The following is a 14,416-nucleotide window of genomic DNA, read 5'->3' as shown; positions in this document are numbered from 1 at the left end:
TAAAATGAGTCTCTCTGGGGAGAGAGAGGAGGGGGACCCTGCCTCTAAAATGAGTGTCTCTGGGGAGAGAGAGGAGGGGGGCCCTGCCTCTAAAATGAGTGTCTCTGGGGGACATGATACCAAAGCTAAGAGGTGAGCTGACTATTTTGTTCTAGATTTTAGATGTGTGTGTGAAAATGTGTTTTGTTGCTAAATGCTGTATATCCATTGTTTAACAGGAATGGAATGTTGGTATCCTGTATATTTGACTGGGATATGTGGTTGTCTCACCTAGATATCTTTAGATGAATGCACTTACAGATGCCATCTCTTAATTTGACCCAGTTTCTCACAGCAGGAAAACAGCAGCAAATGTGTTTGTTCGTGTGGATTGTAAATTGAGGGACATTTTTTATAGTGGTTGATCCATTTTTTTCCATCAAATAAAGTCTGACATTTTGAAGTGGAAATTACAAACGTTAAAAGCCTTTATAAAGCCTTGTAGTGGTTTAATAATTTCTTTAAAGAATAAAATTACATTTCGCAACATTTCTGAAAATGGATATTTAGCGTTTTGGAATGAAACACTTGTTTCCCCATCTGAGCTCAGAGTAGAAGAGAGATGTAATGTTTGTCTCTGTTGTGTTGAAGACCAATCAAGCAGGAGAGACCAGCCTCCCCTGTTCCCAGCTGTGTGTCCATGAAGAGTGACAAGTCTATGGGTCTACCTATACTGTTTAGAGAGGGAGACTTTTCTACTGAACTAAGGTAAGAAGAACTCATTGGTCTGTGAGTTAAACAACACTGTCTCTAGTCATTTCTCCTCTCCCATTTTCACATTTCTTTTGGTTGTTTTCATAATCCATAGGCTAATCCTTTAGTCCATTTATATAGTCCTAAAACAATATTAAACAAACACAATATTCCCTCCCTGTGTGTGTGTGTGTGTGTGTGTGTGTGTGTGTGTGTGTGTGTGTGTGTGTGTGTGTGTGTGTGTGTGTGTGTGTGTGTGTGTGTGTGTGTGTGTGTGTGTGTGTGTGTGTGTGTGTGTACTCCCTGGATGAGGAGATGTAATCTCATGTTTTGTCCACAGAAACCAACAGGAGAGATCAGAGTCAGAGATTCTCAGTGGTCAGTCTTCCCAGAGTCATCAAACAGACCTGGACTCTATATTCAGTGTATGTGGTCCTGTTATGTACATTTGTTTTTGTTTATCTCAAGTAAAGTTGATCTGTCAATCATTCATTAATGTGTTAATGAGAAAGCATTTCTTCTCTTGATTAACTTATTTACTTTATTTATTTTAGTTGCTTGAAGAGAAAATGATGACATTTGTGAAGAACGAGCTGAAGATGTTCAAGAGGATTCTTAGTCCAGAACTCCCAGAAGGCTTTGAGAGTCAGAAGCTGGATAAGGAAGTGGTGGATGCTGAAGATGAGAAGCAGGAGAGCAGTGCCAGAGAGGGGGCTCTGAAGATCACACTGCACGTCCTGAGGAAAATGAACCAGAAGGAGCTTGCTGACACACTGGAGAAATGTAAGATCTGTCTGCCTCATGTTGAATGCAGTTTTATAACATTTAAAAGCTGTAGCTAAAGTACAGCTAAAGTAGCTGTGTAACTCAGTGATATTGTAGCAGCCTTAACACAACACCTAGTGACCTCATCAAGTAGCAGCACGGATGTGTTGTGTTGATTAATTTAGAGAGAGAGACAGAGAGAGAGAGAGACAACATTAATAATACCACCAATAATACCAATAATAATATAATCAGTCACACCAGTCTGTAATGCATTATGAAAACATTTACACATGTATACTGTCGTGTCTTTGGGCACCATTAACTTGAAGACATGTTTATCAAAATAACTCCCTGTAATTATTATCACGCGATTAAACTGATTAATCTTTTAACTGTAATTAACTAGGAGATCGGGGCACCAAGGAAAATATTCAGAATACAAAGTTATATTTTTCCTAATATAACTTTCCTATATTATAACATTATATATTATATTATATTATAGTATAGGCCGATTATCTTCTGGTTTAAGAGAATAAATGATTATAATTTAAAATGTTATAACAGTCCTACAATACTGTAGGCATTAAAACAGACGTAATATTAATATCCTCTGTGCTATTTCTTCATTCAGATGAGCTTGCTGTGATTTGCCAACGTGAACTCAAATCTAATCTAAAGAAGAAGTTTCAATGTGTATTTGAGGGGATCGCTAAACAAGGAAACCCAACACTTCTCAATAAGATCTACACAGAGCTCTACATCACAGAGTGTGGAACAGGACAGGTCAATAATGAACATGAGCTGAGACAGATTGAGACAACAACCAGGAAACAAGCAAGACCAGAGACTGCAATCAAATGTAACGACATCTTCAAACCCTTAACTGGACAAGACAAACTTATCAGAACTGTGCTGACAAAGGGAGTCGCTGGCATTGGAAAAACAGTCTCTGTGCAGAAGTTCATTCTGGACTGGGCTGAAGGAAAAGCAAATCAGGATGTTCAATTTGTGTTTTCATTCCCTTTTCGGGAGCTGAATTTGATGAAAGGGAACAAAAACACTTTGATTGAACTTCTCTATCACTTCTCAATGGAAACCAAACAATCAAGAATCTCCAACTACAACAAGTACAAAGTTGTGTTCATCTTTGATGGTCTGGATGAGTGCCGACTGCCCCTAGACTTCCAGAAGAACAAGATCTGTTGTGACGTCACAGAGTCAACCTCAGTGGATGTTCTGCTGACAAATCTCATCAAGGGAAATCTGCTTCCCTCTGCTCTCCTCTGGATAACTACCCGACCTGCAGCAGCCAATAAGATCCCTTCAGAGTGTATTGACCAGGTGACAGAGGTACGAGGGTTCAATGACCCACAGAAGGAGGAGTACTTCAGGAAGAGATTCAGTGATGAGGACCTGGCCAGCAGAATCATCTCACACATAAAGACATCAAGGAGCCTCCACATCATGTGCCACATTCCAGTCTTCTGTTGGATTTCTGCAACAGTCCTTGAACACATGTTGAAACATAAGACAGAAGAGATGCCCAAGACTCTGACTGAGATGTACACACACCTTGTGGTGTTTCATACCAAACAGAAGAATGAAAAGTATCTTGGGAAAGAAGAGACAGGTCCACACTGGAATAAAGAGAGCATTCTGTCACTGGGAAAACTGGCTTTTCAACAGCTAGTGAATGGCAATCTGATTTTCTATGAAGAAGACCTGAAAGAGGCTGGTATTGATGTCAGTGAAGCCTCAGTGTACTCAGGATTGTGTACACAGCTCTTTAAAGAGGAATGTGTACTGTACCAGGACAAGGTGTACTGCTTCGTGCATCTGAGCATTCAGGAGTTTCTGGCTGCTGTGTATGTGTTCCTCTCATTCATCAACAACAATGAGAATCTCGTGGACAAACTGCAAAAAAAGTCCAGTATATTTTCTTTGCTGTACAGAGACAAGTCTGAAGTTACTGTCTACAAGAGTGCTGTGGATAAAGCCTTACAAAGTGACACAGGAAACCTGGACCTGTTCCTCCGCTTCCTTCTGGGACTCTCACTGGAGTCCAATCAGAAGCACTTACGAGGTCTACTGACAAAGACAAGAAGCAGCTCACAGAGCAATGAAGAGACAGTAAAGTACATTAAAGAGAAGATCAGGGAGAATCCCTCTCCAGAGAGGAGCATCAATCTGTTCCACTGTCTGAATGAACTGAATGACCATTCTCTAGTGGAGGAGATCCAAAGCTACCTGAGATCAGGAAGTCTCTCAGAACCCAACCTGTCACCTGCACAGTGGTCAGCTCTGGTCTTTGTGTTGCTGACTTCAGAAAAGGAGCTGGATGTGTTTGACCTGAAGAAATTCTCCAGATCAGAGGAAACTCTTCTGAGGCTGCTGCCAGTGGTCAAAGCCTCCAGAGCTGCTCTGTGAGTAAATAAAATGACATATAAGAAGTATTCATCAGGAAGAAATATTATGTTTAGTGAAAAAGATGTATTATAATATGTATATTGAAAAACATATTGAATAAATGCATTGATGGAAGATGAATCTATATGTTGTTTGGGAATATGAACCAAATGCATCTACCGTTGTCCTTCTACACTACTGGTGTTAAATTAACAGTGTGTTTGTGAAGTCATGATGATCTCGTTGCAGGCTGTCATGCTGTGGAGTCACAAAGAAAGGCTGTGCTTCTCTGGTCTCAGCTCTGAAGTCAAACCCCTCACACCTGAGAGAGCTGGACCTGAGTAACAATGACCTGAAGGATTCAGGAGTGAAGCTGCTCTCTGCTGGACTGGGGAATCCCCACTGTAAACTGGAGACTCTGAGGTCAGTATTCCTGTAGTTGGTCAACAAGTGTTTTGTTGTAGTCTCTGTTATTGGTAATGGTGAGAGGTTAGCATGTTTTGTTGTAGTCTCTGTTATTGGTAATGGTGAGAGGTTAGCATGTTTTGTTGTAGCCTCTGTTATTGGTAATGTGAGAGGTTAGCATGTTTTGTTGTAGCCTCTGTTATTGGTAATGGTGAGAGGTTAGCATGTTTTGTTGTAGCCTCTGTTATTGGTAATGGTGAGAGGTTAGCATGTTTTGTTGTAGCCTCTGTTATTGGTAATGGTGAGAGGTTAGCATGTTTTGTTGTAGCCTCTGTTATTGGTAATGGTGAGAGGTTAGCATGTTTTGTTGTAGCCTCTGTTATTGGTAATGGTGAGAGGTAAGCATGTTTTGTTGTATCCTCTGTTATTGGTAATGGTGAGAGGTTAGCATGTTTTGTTGTAGCCTCTGTTATTGGTAATGGTGAGAGGTTAGCATGTTTTGTTGTAGCCTCTGTTATTGGTAATGGTGAGAGGTTAGCTGTTTTGTTGTAGCCTCTGTTATTGGTAATGGTGAGAGGTTAGCATGTTTTGTTGTATCCTCTGTTATTGGTAATGGTGAGAGGTTAGCATGTTCTGTTGTGGCCTCTGTTATTGGTAATGGTGAGAGGTTAGCATGTTTTGTTGTGGCCTCTGTAACTTTCTCACTCATTCTGATTCATGATTTATTCATGATTTTTCTTAATCATGGCATCATCAGAATTTAATTTTTAATCGTCAATCACATACAGTTGAAGTCGGAAGTGTACATACACTTAGGTTGGAGTCATTAAAACGTGTTTTTGAACCTCTCCACAAATTTATTGTAAACAAACTATATAGTTTTGGCAAGTCGGTTAGGACATCTACTTTGTGCATGACACAAGTAATTTTTGAAACAATTGTTTACAGTCAGATTATTTAACTTATAATTCACTGTATCACAATTCCAGTGGGTCAGAAGTTTACATACACTAAGTTGACTGTGCCTTTAAACAGCATGGAAAATTCCAGAAAATCATGTTATGGCTTTAAAAGCATCTGATAGACTAATTGACATCATTTGGATGTATTTCAAGGCCTACCTTCAAACTCAGTGCCTCTTTGCTTGACATCATGGGAAAATGAAAAGAAATCAGCCAAGATCTCAGAAAAAAAATTGTAGACCTCCACAAGTATGGTTCATCCTTGGGAACAATTTCCAAACGCCTGAAGGTAACACGTTCATCTGTTCAAACAATAGTACGCAAGTCTAAACACCATGGGACCACACAGCCGCCATTCCGCTCAGGAAGGAGACGCGTTCTGTCTCCTAGAGATGAACTTACTTCGGTGCAAATCAATCCCAGAACAACAGCAAAGGACCATGTGAAGATGTTGGAGGAAACAGGTACAAAAGTATCTATATCCACAGTAAAACGAGTCCTATATCGACATAATCTGAAAGGTTGCTCAGCAAGGAAGAAGCCACTGCTCCAAAACCACCATAAAAAAAGCCAGACTACGGTTTGCAACTGCACATGGGGACAAAGATCCTACTTTTTGGAGAAATGTCCTCTGGTCAGATGAAACAATACAAGAACTGTTTGGCCATAATGACCATTGTTATGTTTGGAGGAAAAAGGGGGAGGCTTGCAAGCCAAAGAACACCATCCCAACCGTGAAGCCCGGGGGTGGCAGCATCATGTTGTGGGGGTGTTTTGCTGCAGGAGGGACTGGTGCACTTCACAAAATAGATGGCATCATGAGGAAGGAAAATTACGTGGATATATTGATGCAACATCTCAAGACATCAGTCAGGAAGTTAAAGCTTGGTCACAAATGGGTCTTCCAAATGGAAAATGACCCCTACGATACTTCCAAAGTTGTGGCAAAATGGCTTAAGGACAACAAAGTCAAGGTATTGGAGTGGCCATCACAAAGCCCTGACCTCAATCATATAGAAAATTTGTGGGCAGAACTGAAAAAGCGTGTGCGAGCAAGAGGCCTACAAACCTGACTCAGTTACACCAGCTCTGTCAGGAGGAATGGGCCAAAATTCACCCAACTTATTGTGGGAAGCTTGTGGAAGGCTACCCGAAACGTTTAACCCAATTTAAACAATTTAAAGGCAATGCTACCAAATACTAATTGAGTGTATGTAAACTTCTGACCCACTGGGAATGTGATGAAAGAAATAAAAGCTGAAATTAATCATTTTCTCTACTATTATTCTGACATTTCACATTCTTAAAATAAAGTGGTGATCCTAACTGACCTAAGACAGGGGACTTTTACTAGGATTAAATGTCAGGAATTGTAAAAATGGAGTTTAAATGTATTTGGCTAAGGTGTATGTAAACTTCTGACTTCAACTGTATGTATTAAAATACCCTCAAATAAAAGGTGACATTATATACTGTCACCTCATATGAAACATTTGATCTGAAATCCAAAATGTTGGAGTTTAGAGCCACATTTAAAATGTTATCTTCACTGTCAAAATAGATATGGTGTGGACTGTATACTCAATACAATGTAAATCTGATACCTCACTGTCTGTCTTCTGACTGATACTGCTTTTAAACTGGTCTGGGCAGTCTACTCAAATATTTGTACTATAAATGTTTCTATCTGCAGGCAATACTTTGATCATTTGTCATTTTTAATGATGATACATTAATTTACGAATAGATATGGCCGGTTTCAGGACACTGATATCTGAAAAATGTTGAAAAATTATACTGCCACTCTTTTCACCACCAAAGCATAGCAGTGTGATTTTAATATGATTTGACCCTTTTCAGGCTGTCAGGCTGTCTAGTCACAGAGGAAGGCTGTGATTCTCTGGTCTCAGCTCTGAAGTCAAACCCCTCACACCTGAGAGAGCTGGACCTGAGTAACAATGACCTGAAGGATTCAGGAGTGAAGCTGCTCTCTGCTGGACTGGGGAATCCCCACTGTAAACTGGAGACTCTGAGGTCAGTATTCCTGTAGTTGGTCAACAAGTGATAACTGTTCACCAGATCCACATGTGTTTACCAGACACACATAGTCCACACCATATGTGTTTGGACAGTGAAGCTTACAGTTTTAAATGTGGTGCTATGCTCCAGCATTTTGGATTTGAGATGTTTCATATTAGGTGACAGTACAGAATGTCACCTTTTATTTGAGGGTATTTTCATACATAGCTGTGTTACTGTTAAGAAAGGAAAGCACTTTATGTATTTAGTTCTCCCATTTGAAAAAGTTGTACATATTCGGACAAATTTACTTATATTGTATTAAAGTAGTCATAAGTTTAGTAGTTGTACCATATTCCATGCCTGCAGTGATTACATCAAGCTTGTGATTCTACAAACCTGTTGAATTCATTTGCAGTTTGTTTTGGTTGTGTTTTGGATGATGTTTTTCCTAATAGAAACTGAACGGTGAATAATGTCCTGTCATTTTGGAGTCACTTCACTTGTATTGTCAGTAAGAATAGAAGATGTTTCTGAACACTTCTACATTAATGTGCATGCTACCATAATTATGAATAATCATGAATGAATCGTGAATAATGAGAAATGAGAAAGTTACAGAGGCACAAAGATCAGACCCCCTCTGTTATTGGTGTTATTCTGTATACTTCTGGCCCTTCTTTGGACACTGTGTTAACTAACTAACCAGACGAGCTTCAATGCCATACAGCTCTCCTTCCGTGGCCTCCAACTGCTCTTAAATACAAGTAAAACTAAATGCATGCTCTTCAACCGATCGCTGCCTGCACCTGCCCGCCTGTCCAGCATCACTACTCTGGACGGTTCTGACTTAGAATATGTGGACAACTACAAATACCTAGGTGTCTGGTTAGACTGTAAACTCTCCTTCCAGACTCACTATAAGCATCTCCAATCCAAAGTTAAATCTAGAATTGGCTTCCTATTTCGCAACATAGCATCCTTCACTCATGCTGCCAAACATACCCTTATAAAACTGACCATCCTACCGATACTCGACTTCGGCGATGTCATTTACAAAATAGCCTCCAATACCCTACTCAATACATTGGATGCAGTCTATCACAGTGCCATCCGTTTTGTCACCAAAGCCCCATATACAGTGGGGGAAAAAAGTATTTGATCCCCTGCTGATTTTGTACGTTTGCCCACTGACAAAGAAAGGATCAGTCTATAATTTTAATGGTTTATTTGAACAGTGAGAGACAGAATAACAACAAAAACATCCAGAAAAACTCATGTCAGAAATGTTAGAAATTGATTTGCATTTTAATGAGGGAAATAAGTATTTGATCCCTCTGCAAAACATGACTTAGTACTTGGTGGCAAAACCCTGATAATTTCTTTGTAAGTGGGCAAACGTACAAAATCAGCAGAGGATGAAATACTTTTTCCCCCCACTGTACTACCCACCACTGCGACCTGTACGCTCTCATTGTCTGGCCCTCGCTTCATCCTCGTCGCTAAACCCACTGGCTCCAGGTCATCTACAAGACCCTGCTAGGTAAAGTCACCCCTTATCTCAGCTCGCTGGTCACCATAGCAGCACCCATCTGTAGCACGCGCTCCAGCAGGTATATCTCTCTGGTCACCCCCAAAGCCAATTCCTCCTTCGGCCACCTCTTCTTCCAGTTCTCTGCTGCCAATGACTGGAACGAACTACAAAAATCTCAAAAACTGGAAACACTTATCTCCCTCACTAGCTTTAAGCACCAGCTGTCAGAGCAGCTCACAGATTACTGCACCTGTACATAGCCCATCTATAATTTAGCCCAACTACTTCTTCCCCTACTGTATTTATTTATTTAGCTCCTTTGCACCCCATTATTTCTACTTTGCACTTTCTTCCACTGCATATCTACCATTCCAGTGTTTTACTTGCTATATTGTATTTACTTTGCCACCATGGCCTTTTTTTGCCTTTACCTCCCTTATTTCACTTCATTTGCTCACATTGTATATAGACTTATTTTTCTACTGTATTATTGACTGTATGTTTGTGTAATACCCTTGTTTGAACCAAGTATTGAGTTTATTTGTTATAATTAATTGGTATTATATTTAAAAGATGATTGAATTGCTCCTAAACTGTAATGTTGTTAATGCATTATGCTTTTTGAAGTAATATTTATTTAATGTATAAGTGAATAGTTTGTTTTACTTTGAAGTTTACGTTTTGACCAATAAGGTCGCTTGTTAAGTTGTGGCCAATGGGAGTTGACCTGGTTAACGGGAGGGGAAAAGACGTTGATGAAAGGATGGACGTTTTACCTCAGGACGGTTGGTGAAGAAAAATTATAAAAGAAGACGACAGAACTACAACAAAACCCATAGCTACTAAGACATGAAGGGAAATACATGCTTTATTTAATAAAAGAGTTGTTATAATTTAGTTAACTTAGTAAAGACTGAAGCTACCGTCTCGTTGTGGAGGTATTAGCCACCCTAGAGGTTAGCCTAGCATCGTGTGACACCGGGAGATAATTGCTTGGGAAGCTAAACGAGTTCGTGTTGCCATGGGGATATCGGTTACTAAGGAGTACTGTCTGCATGGGTCGCTGTGCTGCCTTGGACTTGGTGAGGAAACCTGCATGGAACTGCCATACTTCGCTGAGGGAATATCTACCAAGTAGTGAGTAACCACAATGTGAGGTGCTTAATTTGGACACGGGTTGTGCACGACTCATTGGGGTTTATTATTATTATTTTTTTCTTTTGATGTTGTGTCTGAACATGTATTTGTGTTTGAAAATGTTTTAATACACATATGGAACATTATGTATGTTGCCTTGGTGGAGTCATTAATTGTTTTAATTTAATGCATGGGATGGTTTATCCTGATTCAATAACAGAAACATATAATCATTTCATCTGAAGTTAATACCCTATTGTCATAACCCTAGATAGTTTACAATAGGAATTCTTATTGGAGATGTCCTTCTCACCTAACATCCCATGCTGCTGAGATACTCTACATATGTTAATGTTGTGAGAGTCATATTCAAGCCTGGTGAGAGGGTTACATTTGTTTAACTCCATGTGTTACTCTGTGTTGTTATATGTGTCGAACTGCTTTGCTTTATCTTGGCCAGGTCGCAATTGTAAATGAGAACTTGTTCTCAACTTGACTACCTGGTTAAATAAAGGTGAAATAAATAAATAAATTGGTAATGGTGAGAGGTTAGCATGTTTTGTTGTACCCTCTGTTATTGGTAATGGTGAGAGGTTAGCATGTTTTGTTGTAGCCTCTGTTATTGGTAATGGTGAGAGGTTAGCATGTTTTGTTGTAGCCTCTGTTATTGGTAATGGTGAGAGGTTAGCATGTTTTGATGTATCCTCTGTTATTGGTAATGGTGAGAGGTTAGCATGTTTTGTTGTAGCCTCTGTTATTGGTAATGGTGAGAGGTTAGCATGTTTTGTTGTAGCCTCTGTTATTGGTAATGGTGAGAGGTTAGCATGTTTTGTTGTAGCCTCTGTTATTGGTAATGGTGAGAGGTGAGCATGTTTTGTTGTAGCCTCTGTTATTGGTAATGGTGAGAGATTAGCATGTTTTGTTGTAGCCTCTGTAACTCTCTCACTCATTATTATTCATGATCTTTCTCAATCATGGTAGTCACAGGCTTGATGTAGTCATTGCAGTCAAAGAATATGGGACCAAATAATAAACTTTTGACTAATTTAATACACTGAGTGAATTGGTCAGAAAACATATGACTTTTTTAAATAGGGGGACTAGATACATGAAGTGCTTTCATTTTTCTAAATGGTGAAACAGATATGTATGAAAATATCCTCAAATAAACGGTGACATTATATACTGTCACCTCATATGAAACATTTGATCTGAAATCCAAAATGTTGGAGTTTAGAGCCACATTTAAAATGTTATCTTCACTGTCGAAATAAATATGGTGTGGACTGTATCCTCAATACAATCTAAATCTGATACCTCACTGTCTGTCTTTTGACTGATACTGCTTTTAAACTGGTCTGGTCAGTCTACTCAAATATTTGTACTATACATGTTTCTATCTGCAGGCAAAACTTTGATAATTTGTAATTTATAATATGATACTTTAATTTACGAATAGATATGGAAGGTTTCAGGACACTGATATATCTAAATATGTTGAAAAAATATACTGCTACTATTTTCACCACCAAAGAATAGCAGTGTGATTTTAATATGATTTGACTCTTTGCAGGCTGTCAGGCTGTGGAGTCACAGAGGAAGGCTGTGATTCTCTGGTCTCAGCTCTGAAGTCAAACCCCTCACACCTGAGAGAGCTGGACCTGAGTAACAATGACCTGAAGGATTCAGGAGTGAAGCTGCTCTCTGCTGGACTGGAGGATCCACACTGTAAACTGGAGACTCTGAGGTCAGTATTATCAGATATGAAAGTACTTTATGCATGTAGTTCTCCCATTTGAAAAAGTCGTAATTATTCGGACATATTACTTATAGTGTATTAAAGTAGTCATAAGTTTAGCATGTTGTCCCATATTCCATGCCTGCTGTCACATTTCTCTAAGACAGAACCCAGAAGCAGACCAGGTGAGTAAAATGAAGGTGAGTATTTATTGGTAGTCTTGATGTGTAATTTGAGTGATCCAGGAGACGAAGCGGAGGTGAGTTGATGAGAGTAGATGGGTGGATTCAATGACGTCACTGTATCCACCGACGGCCAGGCAAGGGAGTTGAATGTTCCGGGAGGATGACTGTAGACAGAGTAAACGGGGGGGGAGTAACCAGTAACAAGAACAAAACAACAAGACTAGCTCAGGAAACATGAGGCTGTTCGTTGCTAACGATCCAGCAGGGAATAGATGTCAGCTCAGGGCTTATGAAGAGGTGATGATCAGGACCAGGTGTGCAGAAGGTTGATGAGATGCAGGTGTAGGGTAATCACTAGATCTCCCGCCTAACTTCGTTGCCTAGCAACCAGATAGGGTAATAATATCACTAGATCTCCCACCTAACTTCGTTGCCTAGCAACCAGATAGGTTTCTGAACGCACCCTTAGACTCCAAACAGAAAACAGTCAGCTCAGGCAGAAACAGACTCAGGAAGCGGGATTCCTGACACCTGCAGTGAGGCTTGTGATTCTACTAACTTGTTGAATTCATTTGCAGTTGGTCTTGGTTGTGTTTTGGATGATGTTTTTCCTAATAGATACTGAATAGTAAATAATGTCTCTTGTCATTTTGGCGTCACTTCACTTTTATTGTCAGTGACTTCTACATTCATGTGGATGCTACCATGATTATGAATAACCATGAATGAATCGTGAATGATGATAAATGAGAAACGGAGGCACAAAGATCAAACCCCCTCTGTTATTGGTAATGGTGAGAGGTTAGCATGTTTTGTTGTATCCTCTGTTATTGGTAATGGTGAGAGGTTAGCATGTTTTGTTGTAGCCTCTGTTATTGGTAATGGTGAGAGGTTAGCATGTTTTGTTGTAGCCTCTGTTATTGGTAACGGTGAGAGGTTAGCATGTTTTGTTGTAGCCTCTGTTATTGGTAATGGTGAGAGGTTAGCATGTTTTGTTGTATCCTCTGTTATTGGTAATGGTGAGAGGTTAGCATGTTTTGTTGTAGCCTCTGTTATTGGTAATGGTGAGAGGTTAGCATGTTTTGTTGTAGCCTCTGTTATTGGTAATGGTGAGAGGTTAGTTAGCATGTTTTGTTGTATCCTCTGTTATTGGTAATGGTGAGAGGTTAGCATGTTTTGTTGTAGCCTCTGTTATTGGTAATGGTGAGAGGTTAGCATGTTTTGTTGTATCCTCTGTTATTGGTAATGGTGAGAGGTTAGCATGTTTTGTTGTAGCCTCTGTTATTGGTAATGGTGAGAGGTTAGCATGTTTTGTTGTATCCTCTGTTATTGGTAATGGTGAGAGGTTAGCATGTTTTGTTGTAGCCTCTGTTATTGGTAATGGTGAGAGGTTAGCATGTTTTGTTGTAGCCTCTGTTATTGGTAATGGTGAGAGGTTAGTTAGCATGTTTTGTTGTAGCCTCTGTTATTGGTAATGGTGAGAGGTTAGCATGTTTTGTTGTAGCCTCTGTTATTGGTAATGGTGAGAGGTTAGCATGTTTTGTTGTATCCTCTGTTATTGGTAATGGTGAGAGGTTAGCATGTTTTGTTGTAGCCTCTGTTATTGGTAATGGTGAGAGGTTAGCATGTTTTGTTGTAGTCTCTGTTTTTGGTAATGGTGAGAGGTTAGTTAGCATGTTTTGTTGTAGTCTCTGTTATTGGTAATGGTGAGAGGTTAGCATGTGTTGTTGTAGCCTCTGTTATTGGTAATGGTGAGAGGTTAGCATGTTTTGTTGTAGCCTCTGTTATAGGTAATGGTGAGAGGTTAGCATGTTTTGTTGTAGCCTCTGTTATTGGTAATGGTGAGAGGTTAGCATGTTTTGTTGTAACCTCTGTTATTGGTAATGGTGAGAGGTTAGCATGTTTTGTTGTATCCTCTGTTATTGGTAATGGTGAGAGGTTAGCATGTTTTGTTGTATCCTCTGTTATTGGTAATGGTGAGAGGTTAGCATGTTTTGTTGTAGCCTCTGTTATTGGTAATGGTGAGAGGTTAGCATGTTTTGTTGTAGCCTCTGTTATAGGTAATGGTGAGAGGTTAGCATGTTTTGTTGTAGCCTCTGTTATTGGTAATGGTGAGAGGTTAGCATGTTTTGTTGTAGTCTCTGTTATTGGTAATGGTGAGAGGTTAGCATGTTTTGTTGTAGCCTCTGTTATTGGTAATGGTGAGAGGTTAGCATGTTTTGTTGTAGCCTCTGTTATTGGTAATGGTGAGAGATTAGCATGTTTTATTGTATCCTCTGTTATTGGTAATGGTGAGAGGTTAGCATGTTTTGTTGTAGCCTCTGTTATTGGTAATGGTGAGAGGTTAGCATGTTTTGTTGTAGTCTCTGTTATTGGTAATGGTGAGAGGTTAGCATGTTTTGTTGTAGCCTCTGTTATTGGTAATGGTGAGAGGTTAGCATGTTTTGTTGTAGCTTCTGTAACTTTCTCACTATTATTCATGATTCATTCATGATTTTTCTTAATCATGGCATCATCAGGATGCTTT

General features: G+C 39.6%; 1 protein-coding gene across 1 annotated transcript; it reads left to right on the top strand.

Annotated features, from left to right (window-relative positions):
* Positions 1–2,044: 2,044 nt before the first annotated feature.
* LOC145876190 (NLR family CARD domain-containing protein 3-like) lies at positions 2,045–4,348 on the top strand. The gene is made up of 2 exons (XM_082971984.1): positions 2,045–3,926; positions 4,159–4,348. The coding sequence occupies exons 1-2, from the start codon at positions 2,545–2,547 to the stop codon at positions 4,346–4,348; spliced, it is 1,572 nt and encodes a 523-aa protein (XP_082828110.1). The 5' UTR covers positions 2,045–2,544.
* The last annotated feature ends 10,068 nt before the right edge of the window (positions 4,349–14,416 follow it).

The sequence above is a fragment of the Salmo salar genome, unplaced genomic scaffold (genome assembly GCF_965601325.2).
Source record: "Salmo salar unplaced genomic scaffold, fSalSal1 ptg000472l, whole genome shotgun sequence".
NCBI lineage: Eukaryota > Metazoa > Chordata > Actinopteri > Salmoniformes > Salmonidae > Salmo > Salmo salar.
Note: the sequence above shows the minus strand (reverse complement) of the source record. Positions and strands in the feature narration are given on the sequence as shown.